Source organism: Argopecten irradians, chromosome 15, assembly GCF_041381155.1.
Source record: "Argopecten irradians isolate NY chromosome 15, Ai_NY, whole genome shotgun sequence".
NCBI classification, from domain to species: Eukaryota; Metazoa; Mollusca; class Bivalvia; order Pectinida; family Pectinidae; genus Argopecten; species Argopecten irradians.
The window spans coordinates 15,376,936-15,401,931 of record NC_091148.1 but is presented as its reverse complement, the minus strand read 5'-3'; the positions used below and the strand labels follow the sequence as shown (position 1 = coordinate 15,401,931).

The 24,996-nt window shown below is 34.2% G+C and overlaps 1 protein-coding gene across 1 annotated transcript; it reads left to right on the top strand.

The window, feature by feature from the left end:
* Positions 1 to 556: 556 nt before the first annotated feature.
* LOC138308614 (exostosin-1-like) lies at positions 557 to 24,996 on the top strand. The gene is made up of 9 exons (XM_069249657.1): positions 557 to 567; positions 932 to 1,006; positions 2,122 to 2,248; positions 16,105 to 16,224; positions 20,375 to 20,623; positions 21,058 to 21,159; positions 21,773 to 21,862; positions 22,442 to 22,602; positions 23,057 to 24,996. The coding sequence occupies exons 1-9, from the start codon at positions 557 to 559 to the stop codon at positions 23,412 to 23,414; spliced, it is 1,293 nt and encodes a 430-aa protein (XP_069105758.1). The 3' UTR covers positions 23,415 to 24,996.

Sequence of the window (24,996 nt, the reverse complement as noted above, 5' to 3'; positions counted from 1 at the left end):
GCAATATAAGCATCTCAGCAATTTCAACATAACTTACTCTGAATATTTGTGCTTCCTTAATTTTGGAAATGTAGACTGCGTGGTGATGTGCGAAGTGGTTGTGAAGGTGAAGATGGGAAGGAGGGAGTCAGTGTAGGGATCAGAGTCACAGCATGCTAATATTTCCACAATAGATTTACAATTTTATTACCATATTCGCTGTAATTAGCGCCCAAGGCACTTTAGTAATTATTACAAAGGTGGGCGCTTATTGATGTACCAAAATATAATTTGTAGAAAAAAAATTCTACCATATTTTAAATCTTTCTATACTCATGGTACATGAATCATCTAAAGTAAACATGCATATACCGTATTTGATCCTATGAGACACATAATTATGTTGTGATTCACATGTAAAAGACTTCCAAGTTCATGTAATAAGGGATGCAATGCTGATGTTAGAGGCATCACATGGTGTAAAACATTGTTAAATCCATGAAAAGGGAGCGTTTATACAACTTAAACTCTTCTCCAGAAAAGGGGAGGGGCACTTAAAGGGGATGGGGCGCTAATTATGGCAATACAGTAATTCTTTTTGGAAATTATACTTAATTTGTTAACATTGTCAACATCAGAAATACTCTGATGTTTGATAAACAAAATTATGAAAAAATTAATACACAAAGATAGAGATACAATGTATAGAATTTTAATGACTGTGAATGTAAAAGATGGGATAAGAATGCCAGGGAGATTGGGTGTGTAATTTCCACAAATATTTACAATTTAATTCCACATTTTTGCACCAAAATCTAATAGAAAATGTGACTCGTATACCAGTTCAATTTAGTATTTGAAATTTGATGAATATTTTAGATATTCTTTGCTCCAAACTGCCCATTATCTTTGAACATTGTATATAAAGAAGCCACCTGTTTGTGTGTTTCAGGACGGATTATAAGAAGCTGCTCTACAACGCCACATTTTCACTCGTGCCAAGAGGGAGAAGACTTGGTTCTTATAGGTATGTGTAGGACCAATTATACCGCCACTTCAGCTTATTTCTAAATCTTAACAATATTTTCTTCATAAACCTAACAATATCACTTACTCTAAGGATTCCTCTCTCAAAAATTGTGTGTTTTTAAAAAGTAATCTCAAATATAATGATTTCTAATGTACATTGTCAGCTCCTAAAGTCCTATAGAAATATCGTTCCAATGTTTGAATCCCATCTGTTGATTATGGTGTACAGATGTGCTCACTTATTGTGAAGTGTTTTATATTTCTCCCTCACTGATTTCTGTTATCTCCATGTTGGTCTAAACTTCGTACTACCGTGTAGCAACTATTTTCATAAAGATTATATTATCATGTTTTTTTCGTGAAATCATGGACCTCAATAATCTGGCTAAATCATATCATGTATACCTTGAAATCATGCAGAAAATGTTAAAACAAGTTAATTTTCTTGTTGTTGGATCAAGAAATGTTGATGCTAATAAATATTAGGCTATGTGGTATTACATAGTTAAGGTTGGTAACATTACATCATGTTGATCTGTATACCTGGTGTAATCAAAAATCGTAAGTCAGGGTTCCCATGCATCCTTGAAAACTGGAAAAAGTCAGGAAAATTGAAATAAAAATCAGGATAGGGAAAACCTTGGGAAACAAGGAAAATTTATTGAAATTTATTGATAAGGCCTTTAATTTTATTCATTGATTTAATCTGTAATTTCTTCAACTGATCAGAAATAATCTTATATGTTAAACTCTTAAAATGAGAGACATGTAGGAAGCTACACAAACAAACCAATGTTGATATAAAGTTTGTTTATGGTTTCTTTCATAATGAATGTAGATTTATGTTGGAATAGGTCCAGTCAGCATCATTTATGTTACATTACTCTCAATTCCACTTATTGTCCCTGAAAAAACCTTGAAAAAGCTTTGAATTCTGATAAAAAATAATGGGAACCCTGTTAATTTCATTGTCAGCATTAGAAAAGCTCTTATCTCTGATAAAATATATTTTGTGAATGGAATTAATTTAGAATGCTAGAGAAATAAAATTTAAAATTATTTACTATGGATACTTGACATGCATAGATTCCATTTCTGCTTGTTTGTTGACAGATTTTTGGAAGCCCTGCAGGCAGGGAGTATTCCATTTCTGCTAAGTAACGGCTGGGAACTGCCTTTCTCTGAAGTGATAGACTGGAAGAAGTCTGTGATATGGGGGGACGAAAGACTTTTATTACAGGTAGGTTGTCTCCCTTTGTAGATTGAGTTATTACAGGTAGGTTGTCACAATCTCCCAAGACACCTTCAATTACAATTTTAATCAACAACTATGGTCACTCAAAGACCCCACACCCAATTTGTGTTCCTATGTGGAGGTTAAAAGCATCGAGTTTGACATAAGTAGCATCTATGATAGGGTTGAAACTAGGGTCTTGGGTATCCATACTAAATGTAAAGTTATTCACAAAGAAGAATCCACCTATTTCCATTGGAGTTCCAACCCTACCCCTCCAAACAATTGGTTGTCATTGTAAAACTTGAAACTTTCCCATCGGTTTGATCAGATAAATAAGACCAGTTCTCCAAATCCCACAAACTGGTTATCAATTCAATAGAGATTTCTTAATATGAAATAATTGGAAGTTTGCTGCAATTAATGTGATCTATCAGACAATGCATTTTACACATGAGTCCATCATGGCAACTACGGGAACTTATTTTTGAGCCCATTACGTATAAGTACCTTTAAAACAATTTTTTTTTTAAGTGAAAAAAAGTTTGAATTTTATGACAAATTAAGAAAAAGTAATAAAATACAATTAAAAAGTGCTTAACTTTAAGACAAATGTTGTAAAGGTTTATATATATATGTTCTAGCCAGTTGTGACCACCAAGGCAGACTTGTTTTAGGGTTAGTATGGTCCTGACTGGACTTAAAACACTTGGGTGAAATGAAGCTTAGCATTAATTTGTAGGCAGTGTTTGTTTAGGAATGCTTTCTGGACATTTGGTAATTGGATCAGAGGCGCTCACTTGTTTGCTATTAATCTATCAGATTTACAATGAAAACCTTGTGTAAATTGTAATCAGGCAGGTCATCTGTTTCCATTGGGTTAAATTTGTGTGATTTATGAGGTCAGTCGGAAATTTGATGGAAAGTTTGTCGGTAAACTGACCAACTTACTTCGATTTTATTTGTTCCTGTACTTTTGAATAGTTACATGTATATATACTTTGTAGTTAATAAGCCTGTTGTTTTGAGATGATGAGGATGATATGACGGACATCGACATTCCCAGGGGGGTGAGGATGGGGGGGACTTTATTTTGCTGAAGTGGGATATTCTAAGTTGAAATGCAAAATCTAAAAAAAAAAAAAAAAATAACTAGCAAAATTAAACCCCCTTTAGGTAGAATATAAAAAAGGTTTAGGTACCCTTATTTGGAGAAATAAAAATGAAAAAAAGAAAATTAAGCTTCTCAGAGGTTAAGTATTAGAAAAAGGTAGTGACCCTCTTTAAGGAAGAAAAAATTAGCCTCATTCAGGTAAAATACATTAAAAAAAAAATAAGAAAATGGTAGGTTCACCCTAGCTTATTTGAACAGGCATCCTGATTAGGCCTTATAGAGACCCTCTTTAAGGAAGAAAAAAATAGCCTCATTCAGGTAAAATACATTTTAAAAAAAAATGATAAAATGGTAGATGCACCCTGGGGCCGCGGTGGCCGAGTGGTTAAGATGTACCGACATATTACCACATGCCCTCCACCTCTGGGTAGCGAGTCCCATGTGGGGCAGTTGCCAGGTACTGATCACTGGTTGGTGGTTTTTCTCGGGGTACTCCGGCTTTCCTCCACCAACAAACCTGGCACGTCCTTAAATCACCCTGGCTGTTAATAGGACGTTAAACTAATCAAAGCAAAGGTGCACCCTAGCTTATTTGAACAGGCACCCTGATTAGGCCTCATAAGGTATGTTTGCATTATATGTCAATTTATTATAAAGTCATACATCATTTCTTTTTCAAACTCATCTTAAATTTCCTGTTTTTGAAAACAAATTACAATTCAAGACACCCAGGTACAAAAGGAAGATTTGTTTACTGCTGTAAACATGTACATGGTTTGAGATAGTGGTATGTGATGCATATTAAGTTGTAAACTGCCACACATTTCTGTAAAGAGACACCTCGAGGATGTAATTATAGAACATGCTTGGTTCATCGTATGACATATCACATTCAAATGTGAATGTGTGGTATTGTATTTGGAAGTAGGTTATATTTAAGGGTATGCGGGCAAGAGAGTTCGCTCAACCGTGAAATAAGATAGAATACACTGTCATGTTTAAAAGTTTAGTTAATAAAATAAATGTCAGTAAATATTTGATAACTGTCTGAATGAAAATTCCTCAGTGTTTTTCCATCTTGTAAGCAAAACTTAAAAGTATTGAAAATGTTTAAAAAGTTCTGTGTTAGTTTGACTAAAAAAAATGGTATAATTGAAATGTATGAATTATCTCCCTTTACAGACTTAGCATGAAGCAATTTATATCATACAGGTTAATGATTTTGATTTCTTTAAAATAAAAGTTTGGTTTAAACTCATTTGTAATAAAAAATGGATTTTAGCAAAAAAAGCATTCAGTTATATAGAAATGAAACAGATACGCAAATCAAGTTAATTTAAACAGTTTGACCTAGATAAATTTAATCTGTAGTGTTCACCTTCAATACAATTCCTGTCATTATTTCCTATAAATCTGCTCCAATCCTTACCCTTATAGACCTGACTTTATTGGCCTTCGCAGTGTGTGGCTTTAACTACCCAATTATTTGGTCTCTGCATCAATCTTAAAACCCTTTAGAGATAGATTCTGTGGAAGGGTTAGCGATCACCTTACTAATAAGGTCTCAAGTGGGTTGGCTGTGTTAGAGACTGGTGGTACTGAAAAGTAAAGCAAACCACGTCCCTCCAGTCAAGTAAAACGTACCACGTCCCTCCCTCCAGTCAAGTTAAACGTACCACGTCCCTCCAGTCAAGTAAAATGTACCACGTCCCTCCAGTCAAGTAAAGCGTACCACGTCCCTCCAGTCAAGTAAAACGTACCATGTCCCTCCTGTCAAGTAAAACGATGTACCACATCCCTCCTGTCAAGTAAAATGTAGCACGTCCCTCTAGTAAATTAAAACACATATCAGGTTTACATGTAGGTGAAGGGGAAAAGTCAGCATACTTGAGAGAGAAAACCATCGACCTAACAGCTTCTCCATCATATGGGGATTGGGACTCCTAACTCATTATTTGAGGGCAGCTTAACCAATTGCCTGTTTTCATTCAAAGTCCTTGACTTGTATCAATTGTCCCCCTTTGGCCTTTGCAGACTATAATGCAGGAATCTGTACTATACTTTAATTAACAGTGCATTCTTTGTAATTTCTATAAAATAAAGGATTGGATGCATTGTTCGAGGGCAAGAGCTATTTGTAATATGTCTGAGCACCTTAACAAATTGGCTGTCTTTGTCCCTGGATAGAACTAAATGAAAACAGCTAGTAGTGTACCAGGGCAATGCTGCTAAAGTTGGTGGTATAAGTTAAGGCTGACACATTAACCAACTACTGGGCCACGTATTTAATGTTATAAACAGCTTGGTCGTTTATGTACATTATGAAAATCTGTAAACTTGGGTCTGAACCTGGGAACGGTCCTGCAACCCTAGCCTCAAACTTAAAACATAAGTATATATATATATTCTTGAATGAGGAGTGTGGGTTTATGTTAATTTGGGTCAGAACCTGAGCTCCATTGACATCTTGATCTTGAATTCTCTGACAGAAGATAGAGTTTCCATACTCTGCATATGTATGATAATCATAACCCCTAAATTATACATGTACCTTTTGTTACATGGAGTTTTGTTAAAAAGTTTGGTAAAAAGAAATGCTAATTTATACAAAATTTTACATGAAAGTACACATAAAGGCAATATTTGAGAAAAACAGCAAAACTTGTATCACACTAACTCAGCAATTAAATAAAATATGGCCATTAGTGCCTATACTTATATAATGAATTTTATGCCAATGAGACAGTGTTATTTACAGGTGAGAAGAACGCTGAAACACATGAAACATATTACATTGTGCTGCATCATAACATTATATTGTCCTCATTTTGTGAGTGATGTATATCTCATTGTGAACCCCTCAACTTTCCCTTGGTGTCACCAATTCAGGGAAACAGGTGAAAGGAGAAGGTACATTAATACTCGAATATGGCCTCAAAATTAATTCTCCATTAAAGAACAACATATTTTGCCATATAACAGCTGAATACATTTTCTAACACATTACATCTCGAAAATATCCCGCATGTGCCAATTATGTTCACTATGACTTCATCAACATGCAGTTTCCCGCCATTTTTCACAAAAATCCTTGAAAAATCATTCTTTTTGAGTGGTTTTCTATAAAAATGAATTTGGCCACCTTCGTGGAGCAGAAAGAGATTTTCACATGTTGTGTATCGTGTATTTACGCATATCCATGCAAAATGTAAAGTTGCTCCAAGGTGGCGGCCAAATCCATTTCAAGCCTTTTCTAACCTAAAGATGATGAATTTCTAGCAAAATTTGGCGAGAAGAGGAAAATCATCAATTTGATGACGTCATAGGTGGGACACATCGTGTACATGGTTATAAAAAATTATGTTTTGATGAATGGCAAGTATGAGAGTATTTATTGATATGAAATTGATGGGGATGAGAGTTAATTTTTTTCGGCCTGAAAAATTAAGGCCAACTACTGGTCCTATCATATCTACTCCTTTGGCAGAAAAACAACACTATAATGTAGAGTGATGATGAAATCCTCCAATATGTTACTATGGAAGGGAAATGCATTACAAAAGAGCAAATAACTCACTATTGTATATATTGAAGGCAGTTTATATTTTAAATAATGTCCCTGAAATAAGATTTGGGATTTTATTTTACATTCTATGGCAAACACTTTTAGAGAGGCAGTTTTTCAATGAAATCAGTATCAATTACCTTTTGCCTGTTGGTGTTGCCTTCATTTGTTGTTGGAACTATCCCATGGGAAAACAATGTTACTGTATTTAATCTGAAATCTTGGCAAATTAGTGGAAATATTGCTCTGGCATTATCTGGGCCTGAATGTCAATCATCGTAATTGGCTAACAGGTACGATGGCTGTCAGGTCAGAGGGTATAGTGTAGGCCAGTGGCTGTGGACATTCTGTGGCATCAGTCATGTGTAAATGGTGTGGCATCGGGATGATTTGTTCAATCGTAATTTCACCTTTTTACTGTTAAAGAGACTATACAGTTTGCTATGTAGGTCCTGATTAATCTTCCCTGAAAACATATGTAAACTCTTCCAGGTCTAAGGCAGGAATGGTTTATTATGGATTTAAAGGGGTGAACGATTGAGAATCATGATAAGGCTTTATATTAACTAGATGGATAAGTAGAACATAATGGATCAGAATTTGCTACTTAATTCATCCATTTAACCATGATTACGTGCTTCTCCTTCACCGAACTTAGGCTCCGAGTCGCCTCCTACATGCAATTCACCGATTAATGCTTTAGCTAGAAAATGTGGAAACTCTTTAAAAAAAGGTATTGTTCAGCTTTACTGCATCAGTTAAGCAGATTGACACTGCTGGAAATAAGGTTGAATTATTCATTATGTTGTTAAAGTTGACTTCAGGAATTATCTATATAACAGAGTATACACAAGGATAAGCAATTGGGTGATAGCATGGCAAAGCACAAAGTATTTAAGTTAAAGAACAGCATTGCAATATGACCTTGATCATTCTTTAAGCATGGTGAAACAACTTACTAACTAAGATACAGAAAATGTTCAATGAAAATATTTCAATTTATTTATTAGACATAAAAGTATGTCCATGATTGTGTTGGCCTGAGTACCCCCGGTCTCTTTTGTATGTTATTACAACAAATAAATCATTGAACGGAAAGTTGTGTTTTATTAGAGCACTATAGTAGTTACATCTTTCCAGTGACTTTTATCCACATGTACAGAGGGATACAAAAACTATTAAAGTCTTCTTGATTATATATATATAATCAGTGAACATTAATTGCACTATATAGCGAAACAGGAAAAGTGATGAATGCTCAATATAAATTGAATTGGAATTTCTCAAATCTCTCTAATTTCAAACTTGTCTTAACGAACTTTGTACAGAGCCTATAAAATTCTACAATTACTACAGCACTGTATGTAATTTGAAGAATGGCACAATGTCAATAAATATCTGGTAATGAAAATATTATACTGTTTCAGATCCCGCGGTACGGCTCATTTTCCTCAACGTTTCCATTTTAAAACGATTGTCAATTACTGCTATAAGAATTCAAATTTCCATCCTTAAAGATGAACATTGCAATGCCTCCTCTGCCCGCTAATTGAGTTTGGTTTCAAAATTGCAGAGATATTTAAATTTTGTGACAATTTGTCAAATATTGCATCAACAGCCATTATCATACATTGATGTCATGGGTATAGAATTTTGCATCATGTCGTAGTGTCTGATAAATGTATCTAGTGCACTTCATCAGTTTATGTTAGAAAGTAATGGTTCATAGTAAATATAAATGACTTTTAGGAGGGGAATGCTGAAAACTCATTTCGCTGAATTTGTTGTTATTTAAATACAAATGTGTTTTTCTACGACACTGCTAATGAGTCTTTAAAGCTATTGTGATTTATGTCACTGTAGATCTGTTCAGTTAAGAATGCCCAAACTCTAATGGATGCAAGTATTTGACTTGAACAGAAATTATCACAGATTAGGTGGAAATAACTTGAGGTGTAAAAACTGCAGATTTTTGCCATGTATGATGTTTGTCTTTTTTGTTTTATTTGCTGATTTCGTAAAGATGCTCCGCCACGAAGAGTTCATAATTGATAGTCATCATTATAACAGTAGTTGATGTTTACTGATGTAAATGTATGTCTAATTAACACAAAAAATTCTAGTAATATGAAATGATTGATTTTGCTTTTGTACTTCATTTTATATAGGGCATAGTGCCATGATTTTTTTAAAAAAAATTTTGGGGGACGCAATTAATCGTTTTAACTTAAGTGAAATAAGATTACTGGTATTGGTGTAAGTAACTTTTGTACTGTTAGTCACTTTTGTAGAAAAATACTAAATTGTCTGCTATTGTCTGTCCCTATTTTTGACGGGAGAAAAAATTCATTCATCAGCAATGTAGCATCTTTCAGGAGGTCAACCTTGGCTATGTTATCAACAAATTCTTCTTGCAATTAGTGTTTCACTCTTTCTTGACTGACTGTCTGGACCATATCTCTAAAACAAAAATTGATTAATGTATTATAAGATTGATTAATTAACTGAGTTTTGTTACTGATTAGTAAATCAGAGTTGGTAGTGGCAGACAAATAATTGGATATTATCTGCAAAGTGATCAAGTTGAATTTCTCAGAAACAATTTTATCGATATACATTAAATATTTCATTAAACGCTGCAATAAAACACTGGGTGAATTTTTACAGCTGTGACAAAATGTGTTGATTTAATCAACATTAAATAGGAAGTTACATCAGAAGTTCATTGTTATATATCATAACAGGCTTGCCAAATCACCGTCTATATGCTTAATGGGATCTCAGAAATCTGATAAAAGTGGCGATACAACAATGTTATGTAACAACTGTATTGATATTCTTTATACTAACTTTAATGTAATATGATGGAGGACATCCTACAATACTACACTTCTATGTGTATTGTATAGAACCTCTGTCAATGTTACTCCAATAAACCAAATTACAGAAGAAACACACGATCACGACTAAGTGCCTTTACATGTAGCCAGTAAAATGGGTTTAGCCAGAATCTACCCCTGGGCCTAGTATCACGGCGTATATTGAAATTACAGATGAAATGATTTCCTCGGTTGTCTATTGATTTTGAAATCTGGTATGAAATTTCCTCGTCGGAAGATTGGTAATCAAAGCTAATCCTATCTACACAATGATGATGTCATTGTTTGGCTCCCGAGGATAAGTCAATGTGTGTTTATACCGTATTGGAGTAATCCGTGTTTACATTTTTGCGGTGAATTGAGCACCGTTAATCAGACTAATAAACTCCTTTACAGTGATATCATCAGCTAAATGGGATCGCAGGCTTTATCTAAATCACTGTGATCAATGATCATATTGGCGGTTGGGCGACATTACTTCTACCTCGGGTCTCGGTTTGGTCGACATTAACACTGTAAATAAAGACTCCATCTTTTTATAATCTTAGTGATTATGTTTGTTACACTCCTGCTATATGAACATTTAAGGACATTAGAAGTTTATTAAATTCTGGTTTTTAGAGTTCTCTGAGAAAAAATCACCAACCTACAGTCTGCATGTAAGCTTCCCAGTTAATGTACTCGGCCTTAAACTTCCTAATTAACCAAGAACTACATGCAGGTTACTTAAACTAGAAGTGTACACAAGTTAAATTTGGGGGCAGTTGAGATTTAGAACAGAATAATAACTACACTGATTTGCTACCTTTTTCTGTAAAGTCAAAAATTTTTTTTATTTATGAATGTATCCTCATTTGATCACGTTGTATGTTATTTTTGCCTTTCTATATCTTTTATTATCTTTATTTGTTATCAGCTACGATATTTTTGTCTCGCATTATGCCAAGTATTTTGTAATTTCATAGCATTCTTAAAATTACGATATCAGAGAAGATATGAACAGATTGCTGCCCATCATGACTCCATTGATGTACACTAGACGTGAGCAGTAGATTGATATATAAATTATCCACATGTATATTGTACAGAGTGGTTAGAAATACTTCACCCACATATAAAATATTACATAACTGTCCTAAGAGCTGAGTCCAAAGTCAATCTATTTCTCATTACCGTATTTAACATTGTGTTGTCCCCTTACTACTCATTGGCTTCTGTTTATGAACCTTAATTCATAGATTGACCTACAATAAAATAAAGTGTGAATGTGTTGTAGTTTAAGTTTTTCAAATATTTCAGCAGTTATTTGGGGTATATATATATTGACCATTATATTGTTGAAAAAAGATCTCATCTATTGTGTAAGAAATATTGTTACTAGATAAATTGTATGTGTGAGTGAATAGGTCCAGGGGGAAATTCCAGATGTCTATCAATTTCATTTCTAAACAGAAGTTGTTGTCAAACTTGATACCCAAACCTCGTGTTGGAGAATAGTTTGGATAGGTTCAAATTTCAAATGTCAAGGTCAGCAAATTAGCCATGGTGTCGGGGAAGTGAATTAAGGTATCCAATGGGCTTACCTTTCATAGGTGTCAGGCTGATGTGTTCTCTTCACAGCTAGACAAAATCAAGAAGACATTAAATTCACATTTTTTATTCATCTTCCACTTTTCTTATAGTGGGTATTCCATAAATTGGGTCGTCACAAATAAAATGAGGTTCCCTTATGTATTAAAGGGCTTTTAGAAAAAAGTAGTGTCTTTTTCATTTTCTCTGCTTAAAAAGGATATGGTGATGGTGTAAATGCAAACCTTGTTAATAAAATATCGTTCTTACCAAATGTTAAGTTACAGTTAAAGATTGGTCCTGTACAATGACGATGTGGCCGTTAACTAACTTATGACGTTTACAGCTTTGCTTAATTATCATCACTTTTTCTTTTGTCGCTAACATTTATCTTTTTTCTCTAATTGGCATATTTATCTGTTAGAGGGTTAATGCTTTCTCTAAGTTTTAAGCAACAAATCACTTTCTCAAATCATTACTTATTTGAATATCATTTGTTTTAAATAACATAGATAATTTTGCCTATATACAATAAAAAATGCAGGGTACACATTAGGTTGATGTTTGTAGTGTAAAGTGTTATTTTAAGTTAATACTTGATTTTCAATGAAAAACACTTCCATACTCTACGCGTAATCTAATCTATATTCAGTGGTACTGACTTGGGCTTTTAATTGATGCACTATTTAAAAACGACACTAAGGATATCACCCTTGAAAATCAAGCTTTATGTCTCTGTTTGAATTCAATTTTTTTTTAACTTTATTCTGAGCTTTTAATGTAGGAAATACTCTTGAGCTGAGCATTTCCGTGGGCCCAAAATATGTTAAGTAACAAAAACATCATAGGCTGGTGTTGTGTTTTGTATCCTTTACAGTACATTATACAAATCCTTTTAACAGCGAGGGTCATTTAAGGACATGTCAGGTTTGTTGGTGGAGAAAAGCTGGAGTTCCTGGAGAATAACCACCAACCAGCGACTATTACCTGGCAACTGCCCCACATGGGACTCAAACTTTCGACCCAGCGTTGGAGGGCTTGTGGTAATAGATGAAGATATCTTTAAACCACTCGGCCACTCTGGCCCCTTTACAGTTTTCGAAACACTTACTTCAGTAATATAAAATCTAATATAAAGTACTGTTATCCTGCATAAGAAAAAAAACCAAATGATCTGGTTATGGATATAAAAATACAATCAAGGTCAAGGGTCATAATCCTATTGTTACTGATTTACATATCACATGCTTTCCTAGAACCTCAAGAGTAAAAAAAATGTTGCCTTTACAAATTTCTATTTTTGATCATGCATTAAGTTTGATTCTTTTATTTGGTTTGTTAATGATGTCTTTGTGGTTGACAATGAAACCCATCATTTGTAGAACTATACATCACATCCAACCAAACAGCCATACTGATTCTAAATGTCAGCTGATTTGTCTCTCCGCCTGCAGAACAATCATTAAGTTGAAATTAACAGATTTGTTCAAGGTCGACAAATACTTGGTGTGATTGATGGTCAAAGATTACCGATAACCATGGAAACAGATGATAAAAGCAGCATTAAGGATACAATAAAGTTTCGAGATTTTCACTTTAATACCAGGAATTCATATTTTTGGCCCTATTGAATGGATTTTTTTTCATGGAAGAGGTTTAAATAACCTGATTCAAGACACTTACATTAATTCAAAATTTTGAGGTGAAAAATGTTACTTTTTGAAGGAACATACTAGGTATGGATCATCATGGGAAGAGAATCAATTTACTTTTACACAAGTCTTGATTGTTAGGGTTGGGTACTGTTAAGAATGAAAAGGTACAATACCATACTGGTATTCTGTGAAACAATACCAGTATTTATACAATACCGATACTGATAGTTTTTGAAGAAATACACTGGTTGTCTATTGCCTTAACATTGTAATTATATAAAATACAATGTATGTTATGCAAACAGTGTATTTTTCATGATAAAACAAAACTGCATGACTTTTTAATTGTTCTTACATATACACTCCATCTGTGTCTTCTTCATTGAGTCACTTTTTACATGTGGATTTCCTTAGAAAATCATGTGTTTATTTTTTTCAAAGACCGATAAGAGTATCTGTACTTTTCAAAGCGAGCAACATTAATATAACATATATTTATTGGTAAAAATCTTACAGACAGAAGTTTAGCTAGCTAATCAATTTATAAATCACATGTTTAGCTGTCGTGAATATTTTGAAATCTTTCATCTATTATGTAGAATCGTTTGTAGAGAGATTGTGACAGGAAATTGGCAATAAAATTTTAAATTGTTGACAGCCAAATATTTCTAAAAGTGCACGCTTATTATAAAAATTAATAATTGAATTTTGAAACATTTTTATTGATGCAAGATAGCAGATGCCTATTTGGTTTTGATTAAATTCTAACTGCTGTAGATGAAATTTGGCAATATACAGGGAGAAATATAATTAAATTGTGTTCAACCTGACCAGCAATTATATGTCTGTTTTACTGGTGAGAGTTGGTGGTATTGGGTGTTTTAAAGGAGAAGAGAACGATAGTTTACATTCCTACAGATTCAAAAAGATGAAAAGGCAGAAAAGTGTAGCTTGGCAGTTAACACAGAGAAAATGTAATGTAATCATGTCCTTCCTGACCAGAACTCATATACCATCTTCAGTTACATCTTGGCCATTAGGTGGATTAGAATTTTTAAAAATATGCTTGGATGAGATTATTTTTTTACGTTTGTTAAAATTGAAAAGGGAATTAGTTTATTGTGGGATGTCAAGGTTTGATTTAATTAAATGATTCTATAAATCAACAGGATCATATTTTATAATTACAGCTTCTGTTTTCTGGAATGACAATAATCATCTTTTATATTGTGTGAATGGCAGTGATCTCACAACAACTTTATAATGAAGGCTAAAAATAGAATCATGACGGGGGAACTAATGGAGAATAAATGATACTGTACAATTGTTAAATTTTGTGGTGTAAATTTTTTGCAATTTACTCTCTGGATCTTATTTGCGGGGTTTTATTTTCATTAATTATCTTGGTAGCCTTTTAAAGCGTCATTCTTGCGACAGATTGTAATATGTGAGACCATGATTTTGATAAATTACAGGAAGTATTGAGTCTCAAAAATTTGGATGTATCCGCGAATTTATCGAAAGTAAAACCACTGCCAATATTAGCAACTTAACAGTTTAGAAACATCTGAATTGACAGAGATAGACAATTTTCTGACTGTGATATTTCTAGCCCTATAGCTACCACCTTTGCTACATACATTCTCAGTCTAAAAAAAAATATCAAAGATTCATTGGCACCATGGTGAATGTAGTCGACCTAATATCCCGACATGATCATATGGTAGACAGAGATAGACATTATCTAAACTAACGACCCAGACATGTTGTAATTACTGCTCTTTATCCCTTAATTAACCACAATATACAGAGCAATAATTAATATCTGGCCTGTTATATGCCTCTGCTTTCCTTATATTATACCATGGATGAACTTCAATGGTTGTTTAGGCCAATGGCTTAAAATTTTGATAAAAATAGTAATGAGCTTCCGGAGTCTTGGAGATTGGTTTGCTTTTGTAACATACAGAAGACAGAGGGATATGTTGTTGTAATTATGTAATTTACATGCAGTAATTAGTCTTCCAATATCCTTGATGGTTGTACAATTGTTACAGCGTCAATATTTAATGCTTTGGAATTGGGAGATTTTAGCAGTATTTTCTTAATACATCAAACTTTAAATGTACTACTGAAGGGTCTCGATGCAGCCGCACTTCAAGGCAATTTAACTAGAACTTCAGGATTCACATATACTTAATGCTGTTAACAATGCTATATATAGTAAGCTAATTTAAGAACTGATTATATTCTATTACAACAAACTTGACATCAAGTTAATACAAACGATTGGTTAACAAGCACATAATTTGGGCCTCTTAAACACAACAAGTATACATATTTGGGGCTTTGAACTCGCTACAGTACATACATGTACATGATATTGGGACCTGTCTAACAAACTGTGACATTATATATATATATATTGTACATGATTGGGACTACATAAAAGATTTGGACCAATCATATACAAACTGATGAAAAAAAATCTTTATTTCCTTCCCGATGTCATATTTCAAGGGCATGGTCATCCTGTGATGTTCATCCATGTTATACATCCTAAACATTTCAAAGCTGTCATCACACCGATTCAACAGTTTTACTTTTGTATAACTGTACTGTAAGCTGAACTCTCTGTCAATATATCAAAGCAAAATAGTTTGGTTTCATTTGTTGTGAGGGACTTAGTGTTGGTCCCTTTGTTCTTTGATATTTTGCTTTCCTCCAGTTCTCTTGATGGAATTGTAGTTTGAAGTTAGATAAACCCCGGATTGTAAAAATAATAATAAAGCTTTGACAAGGCTTCAGCACATTCAAAACAAATATTGGGATAAAATTGTGTAAGAGTAAATATTTGCTCGACAGAATCATTTTGTATTAAAACATAGTTCGTTATAAGCAAATTCATTATACGTTTATCAAAGTACATAGTACAAAGAAAGAGGAGCCAAAACCGGGGATTTGAATTTACTTCGTAATAAGCAGAAATTCATTTTCAGTAAACTCTTCTTAAGGAAGTTATAATGTAACAACCTACACTCAGAATTTGTTATTTAATAAATTATTTTTCTGTTATTCAGGTTCCTTCCATTGTGCGAGCAGCAAAGCAGCCAGATATCTTACAGTTACGCCAGCAGACCCAGTTTCTGTGGGAGACTTACTTTTCTTCTGTGGAAAAAATCGTGTCCACAACACTGGAGGTATATAACATGTCACCATGCGTAGGTTATACAACTTGAGTTATCTCCCTTCCAAAAAAGTTCCAATGTAGCACTTCTTTAACGATAAGCATATTAGTACCTTTTGGGTTATGTAAAGTTACACCCGGTCCACCCCAACTGCGAACGATGCGTGTATATAAACCCCTACCGCTCTACCGCTGACTTGTATCGATGTATTGAATGAGTGTAGTTATTTATAGACTCCAGTACTGTCGCCAAATCCACAGGTAAACTGGTACTGGATGCTACGCTCGGGCCTCTCATCCAGCTTAACGAAACTGAATGGCTAGTTAGCTTAACCGATCTATATATCATCAACAATGCGTCTGTATCTACTTAAAAACAAAACAAATATTCTTCAAATTGCATAAAAATTCACTTGACTAGTATTTCTTTATTTTAGATATTTTAACAAATCTTCATATTTCTAGTAAAACTGCATATGAAACTCCTTATAGATCTAGCTATGCTCATTACGTAGGGAACCGCCATAACATGTCCAGGCTGCAGGCCGTGTGCAAAAAGTCAAAACACACGTGGGATTTATAAGACGAGTCCTAAACTGTCCTATATTTAGGATTTTCAATAAGTGGTTTGTAATATTATTACAGCAAAACTGACAAGCTAGAAGGTTAGTGGCATTTTAACCGTACTGTTATATATAATTAGCCATCAGCTTGGATCTGGTGCCGTACAGATAGTGAGTTCACTCACGATGTGATTATTGCAAGCCAACGTAAATGCTATCGGAATGCTCTTTAAAGTTTGTTAATGATCTCAAACACACTTAAAACTTATTGTGGCAATATTAAAGTAACTAAATTATAATATTTTCAAATAGTTCTGATAACTATTCATGTGTAATATCTCCAGACATTGACATGTGTACGGATCGAATACGGCGGACTGGCAATGTTTTTGACATGTTCTGCAAGATATATTTCACTGTTTCAGTTACGGTGGCCAATAAAAGAAAACAAGCACAGTGCAATTATATTATGTTATTTCTTCTAAATACAACACTTTTTGTGCAAGTTGTCAAGCATTTATTGTGAATGTTTTGCAATGAAATTACCACCTTTATAACACTGAATTTGTGGTTCCCCGGACATCGTTTTCCCCAAAATTTGAATGCGCAAAATATACCGATAGTAGATTTTTTTCAGTATTTAAAGCCATAAGAAAAAATACATGTGCAAAGTACACTGGTGTGTAAGTAACACAAGATTTTACGGTATTTGTAACATTTACGATTGTGTTTGGTATAGCTGATGTAGCCAGAGCGCCCCGCGATTTACCTGTGGATTTGGCGACAGTACTCGAGTCTAAAAATAGCCACGTTGTGTCGGTAGAGTGTTAGCGTTTATCGCTACACAGTACAGAATTTCTCGCTGTGTTACAAATCAATCGATTGACGGTAAGGAACTTCATAATATTTATCATTCGCAGTTGGGGTGGACCGGGTGTAAAAGTAAAAGTGTTGAACCTGTAGAAATAAGAATGGCTTCTAATCTGTAGAGTATAATTGTCAAGATGACATGACTAATTAAGGACAGATGGATTTTCTCCCATTACTCTTGCCTTTCCTGAAATGAACCAAACTGTTTACAGGACAAAAATTCAACCAAACCAAATTGATGAGCTCACATGAACATATGGAGAATGATGTAGACTTAACAGTCTCCCATTGTGTGGGCTGTAGCTACAGGTGCCCTGGACTTTTAAGTCCTGATTTGGTTGTTAGCCGAGCGGTGGGATCAGCGTATCTCTGACAGACGCCTCTCGGACTGTCAGTCAGCGGTGTACACTTATAGAGGCTTCCACTGCACCAAATAGGAATGATTAGGCAGTAATGGCCATACAGCTGACACAAGTTGCTAGGTGCTATGAATGTGACGTCTGTTCCAAAACACACACTGGGCATAAAATCATTCACAACTGGGAATCCAGTTTGGTGGGGGAAAACATTGGATCTCAGAAAAAGGGATCAAAGATAACTCTAAAGAGCATGTTGTAAGCAGATATCCCCAACCATTACCAACGCTTGTACTTTACAGGCTATTTGTTTCTGGTATGAAAGACTTCATTATTGTAAGAGGACTGAAAGGTCATTTAGTGCAGATAGGTGTCCCATATGTTTTGTGTAACTAACTAGGTGGAGAATCAAACACCAGCTACTGGATATTGGTCTGAATCGTATAAAAAAGGTCATCAAAACAACCCATACAATCATTGATCATTTATGTAATAAAATTGTTATATAAAATATCTATTTATTACATAACTGGCCCGTTCATCCATGTCATACGGCTATGTCATAAATATTATAAGACATATGTGTAATATCACTATTAATACATCACATGTAGTTTTGATGTCATATTATATATGACGTCATATGATTGTTTAAGTAGACGGAAACGTCACATCCAAGCCAGATTTATACTGTTTTATGTAGAGACGAAATTTGAAGTTTTGATTATATTTCTTATAATAAAAATTATGTGATCAATAGAATCTTTAACATGGGTTGCTATGTGATATAAAATTTATCAAACTCCTTAAAAAAATTTATATGCCACTTGCCTATGCTCCATTTTGATATAAGTGAATTTTTTAATTGATACATTAAATGTTCTCAAATTACCACTGATACTGATGAAAACCCTGATCTGAATGAATAATTACCGTCCAGTAGTACAAATACAAGTAATTTGCTGTGTATACCCAAACTCCAGGTAAAAAGAGTGAGAAAATCTGGCTTATCAATCAAATGTACTGGACAATAAAGAAGATTTGTCAGTGAAATGATATGCAGTGTGTTTTAATGTCGTTATCACTGCCTACAGCCGTAGTGCTTGTACGTACCATACAGCCATCAAAGGTTTGGTATTGTGGTGTGACCCAGACCTGTCCTCTCACATCATCAATCTCTGTGTAGGTACTGACTGCTTGTACTCTGAGAGTCACCTGTTTGTAAGGCAGTGTATGTATCTGTTGTATCAGTTAATTCATTTGAAATATAATGTTGCTGTTGTTAGACAATCTACTACATACAAATCTCTGTTGATATTATAAAAATCTGATTAAAAACAGATCCTTATAACCACTCCGTTCCATAGAGGATCTGACAACATCCCATGAGGGGTCATGTTCAGATGACCTTTTAACTACGTGTACTTCAGATCCAGTGCATTTTCTACACATTGCTTCATCAATTGACAACGGCATTTCGTCCCAGTATACATATACAATTAGGTTTGTTTTACTGTTTGGGCAAGATGACTTCGTATACGAAAATATTTCGAAAAACTTTTTCAAACAACATTGTCGCCTTAAAGTCACATTCAAGATTCTGGCAGCAGCAATGTGATTGGCCATTTCCAAAGGTCACCTGAACATGACCCCTAATTGGATGTTGTCAGATCCTCTTATCCAACACAGTGGTAAGAAGGATCTGTATTTTAATCAGATTGACATTATACAACCATGCAGTGTCTTCCATTTACAAGGCTTCACCGGATGAGTGGTTAAGGTGTCAACTCAATCCCTCCCAGAGTTCATTGCGGTCCCCACATTCACCTCTGTCAACGGCTCACGGACTGGGCGTCTGTTGACCTCGAGTCACAGAATATTACATCATGACGATTGTTTAATACATTGCGCCCCTTTTATTCATGACGTCACAATGGTTTTATTTTAAACGACAGAAGTCGTATACAAATTGTGACTATTTACTTACAAGTAAATCTAGTGTATCGGCAAAATAATCAATAATTGTTTGGTTTAATATTGATTCAACAAATTATAATTTGTCAGAACTGAAAGTCGTTTAAAGGTGAAATGTGGGGACTGTAAATGCACTCTAGGAGAGATTGGTGTCAATTGTCAAATAATTTTAACACTAACCCTCTATATCTTTGTTTAAGGCCGAATGGTTAATGTGTCCGAACATTATTCATTTACCATACACTTCCATAAACCCAAAAAAGTGATCATTTTTGTCAAGTTTTTACCTTAATCTGCTGTTAAAGAAAGGATATGGCTTGTTTGGGGCTACCATTAATATAATTCATCATAAAAATCAAGTTTTTCACAAAAGTATTGTTTTCCATTTATTTTGATATAGATTTTGAAGGACCGAGTGAGTCGCCAGTCTCGTTCTCCGCTCCTGTGGAATAACTTCCCCGGAGCTTTAGCCTTACTGCCCGAGTATTCAGATACCCTCCATCAGTTCCCGTACTTCTACGGCCCACTTGGCCTACAACCAGATAACCAATTCACAGCCGTCATTTATGCAACTTCCCGAGTCCACCTATCCTCCAGTCCACTGTTCCGACTCATCAGAATCATCGCAAAGTCATCCAATGTACAGAAGGTAAATAATATGTTCTGACGTGTTTACATCATCAATAGCAGGGGCAGATAGTCACATTTTGTGTTTACATCATCAATAGCAGGGGCAGATAATCACATTTTATTTACATCTAAGTCATCCAATTTACAGAAAGTAAAGGAAACCTCCATCATCAATGACAGGGGCAGATAATCACATTTATTTTATATCTAAGACAGGCAATTTAAAGCATTTGTCTGTTGACTTAGAAAGTTGATTTCAGTTACGATTAATAGAAAAGTGCCTTCCATGGTTCCAATTTGAATGAATAAACATAATTATTTACTGTAAAAGGGACTGTTTTCAAATGAAAATGTGATTTTTAAAATATAGCAATTACATGTATTTATTTTACTTTTAGCTTGTAATAAATACAGTATAGTTCTACATGTATATCTCTATGTTTGCCATTGTAGATGATTGTGATTTGGCACTGTGATGCTCCACCACCACAGACTAACAGATGGCCAGGAGATCTGGGACGTATCTCTGTTATTGTAAAAACCAGAAATATCACAGTAAGTTATAGACATATATCTCTATTATTGTAAAAACCAGAAACATCACAGTAGTTATAGACATATATCTCTGTTATTGTAAAAACCAGAAACATCACAGTAAGTAGGAGGATGAAAAGCATCCATTCTAAGTTTTGATTTCAGGTGCAAACTATCAGTAGCAGAACTAAGGAAATCCCCAATTTAAAATGCAGCATAAGTAGCTATAGAAGGGTATACTACTCAGATTATTTCTGTAACAGTATAGAATTCTAAGTAATGTACTCAGCTGGACAGGGTCGTCAGTGTAACTTTAACTGGTTCACAACTGTGTAAGGGGAGATAATCCCTTCAAATTTCAGTGCTCCCAACTATGTAAGGGGAGATAATACCTTCAGACCAAATCCAATTCATTTCTAGACACTATTATGAAATAAAATGTTAATATCCAAATTATTGTGGAACCAAATTATACAAATCACCCTTGTGCACTTAAAATTCAATAAGCATAAAAACCACTAAAATTACGGATAACTTTGCCAATGTATAGTGTCTTGGTATATGAAATCAGATCAACCTATATATTTGTATCCCTACTTTATGTATGATATGTCTTTTTTTTTCATTTTTCCAGTCCATCAACAATCGCTTTCATCCTTACCCTGAAATCACAACAGATGCTGTGTTTAGTTTTGATGAGGACAGCCTTTTAACCACAGATGAAGTAAGTCGCTCAGATCACAAAAGAATATTATTTATAAAGGCTATAGTGATTATCTTACCCTCAAGGTCATTTAAAGGTCTAATCACATTCCAAAATAAAAAAAGCTAAATTCAGTAAAAAGCAGGTTTGCTCTTGTTACTACAATATGTTGTCACATACATATTTAAGATAAATTTGTCCTTTGTTGAAGAAAGTGTAAAACTGCTTATGGTTTTCTTGGATAATTTTATCCCATGAAACTGTATCAAGAAATATTACCTCAGAATTCTTTTCTGTTTGAGCATTTTACATAAGGTTTGTTTACATAGACGAACTCATGCCGAGTGTTTGACAGATTAAGAATCTTATCCCGAGGGTTGAGATCTCCTGTCTCACCCCAAAGAGGGTGAATGATTCTTTTTCTCTTACCATAAGTGAGCACATGCAAAGATCACGTGTAGCTTGTCTTTACCCTAGGGTGAGATCAAAAAATCTCACACCGCAGAACTGTATGGATATCCCTGTCTGGGGTAAGAGAAATGTTATACCATGCCATTCTAATAAACAAGCTCACCTAGCATACCTTTCTGATATTTACAGATTGACTTTGCATTCAGTGTTTGGAAGGAGTTCCCTGAGCGAATCGTTGGCTACCCAGCACGAGGACATTACTGGGACAGCTCCAAAAACCGCTGGAGTTATTCATCCAAATGGACTAATGAATATTCAATGATTCTTACTGGTGCTGCTATTTATCATAGGTAATGTATATTCATATAATTGTGTAGGTAATGAATATTCATAAAATTATGTAGGTAATGAATATTCATATAATTGTGTAAGTACTGAATATTCATAAAATTATGTAGTTAATGAATATTCATTAATTCTATCGCTGTTATATCTCATTTAAGTAATGTAAATTAGCATGATTGTATGTTTAGTACTCATATTACTTTAATAATGATGGTCATGCTGTTATTTATCAGATATAATAGATATACACATTATTAAAGCTGGTACTATTTCCTACCATGTGTAAAGGTAATGAATATTCATTGAATTAGTCTTGTGCTACAATCTTTCATGATAGCTGGTATTGAATATTTGATGATATTTAAATTGAGATTGGTTTAAACTGAGATTCAGTTATCATACTTGAATATATACCATATTTATTGCTGGTTTCAACAGTTTCTCTTTCATTTGTTTCAGGTATTATAATTTTTTGTACACAAACTTTCTAAGTAGTGCTTTTACGGAAATAGTGGACCAATCGCAGAACTGTGAGGATATTCTTCTAAACTTCCTAGTCAGTCATGTGACCAAACTCCCACCAATCAAAGTGACTCATCGTAAAATCTACAAAGAGTCGATGATGGCCAGTAGTTCTAAATCATCGCCTTGGCTTCAAGTGGACCATTTTATGCAGCGTAAATTTTGTGTTGATAACTTTGTTAAGTTATTTGGATATATGCCTTTGGTGAGGTCAAAGGCTAGAATGGATCCATTATTGTTTAAAGACCCTGTGTCAAATTTACGTAAGAAATACCGACAGATTGAAGTCGTATGATGATCCCTCCTTAGGCAGAGACTGGAGGTACTTATCTACTACAGATGATTAAACACCTTAACAAAATATCCTATATGAACACTAATTTATTTCTTGGATATTTCAAACGTGGGTTAGAATGATAGTGTGAAGATGTTAGACAAAGCATATTTGAAAAAATTCTTTAATTAAAATTTTTTCCTCTGATGGAAAAAAAATTGATTTATTCATGTTTGATTAAATCATTTTCATTGTGCTTCCAAACCTCTTTCATATTATTATATTTTAATGATATCAATATTTTCTTAATATATTAAAAAGTTAAATTTCATTTCAAAGATGATAACAGTTAATATAATTCCAATCAAATTCCATACAAAGAATATATACTACCCCCAGTCTCTGTCTAAATTCACCAACATGACCTAAGACAATTTGTGATGTAATATCCCACGCTATATTGTAACTGAAATGAACATTTACATAATATCGATTGCTTATATATGTGATATACTACGGCCTTGTGAGGTTAGCTGACTGTGGGTGTGGCACATGTGTGACGGTTATATGCAGTATGTGTGTGATTCTGAATATGTGTATGGTACATATGTGGGTTCCGAGTGTGTTTGGTTCATGTGGAAGTTGTGAAGGAAGCAGACCGTGTTCGAGTCTGTTGAGTTGACACTGAAAAGCTGACTGCCTACATTATTTCCCCATATAGAGGGGAAATACATCGTTAACTTTTCACATTGCTGAAATCATTCCCCTTGCCACTGGACCTTGTTGCTTTTCGTTAGAATTTTAGACAATTCTTATCAATACAACTTTATTTACACATCCCAAGTCATATGATGATACAACAATTGCTACGTGAATGACATGAAAACCTTTTAATTTTTATCATCTAATCTATTTTCAATAAACAATTATCTTTGATAAGTGATTTTTTTTATCATACCTCATAAACACCCACCTAATCCCTGTAGTCACATCCTGTAGATATACAACTATAACCCACCAACACTTTCCTTTAATAGAAGTATGTTCCTCAAACCATCCCACCAAGTTCCATTAAAGTACACGTCAGTCAGTTAAACACATCAGCCATCCTAACCTAGCTTATCAGATTCATAACATACCTTTTCTAAAATGTCTCGAAACATTAGCATTACAGAAATAATGGGAAATCAAATTACTATGTAAGGGATATTTGTTTAACTTGTGCAATGCTTTTCTGTGGAGAGATTTGAATTAAGATGTTTGTCTAATTACATGGTACTGTACCCAACTTTCTTTCGTTTACGATTTACTTTTTTCTTCACTTTCAGTTTCGCAATCTTAATTAATTCAGGAAGGTTTATTTCTGTGATTAAAAAATCACTAAATATATATTTAATGTAATTTCTAATATATGTTCATTCCACGAAAATTTATCTCCACGGACTTGTTTTGAAACTGAAATCGCGAAATTTAATAGCTACCGAAGAATGTTGGTTTACAGTAATGATATATAGTCGTGCTGTAACCCTGTAGGTCACTAGGTCACACCTTAGTTACAGGACAATGTAAGTGTCTTTACCCCCCTTCACCCCCCCCAACACCT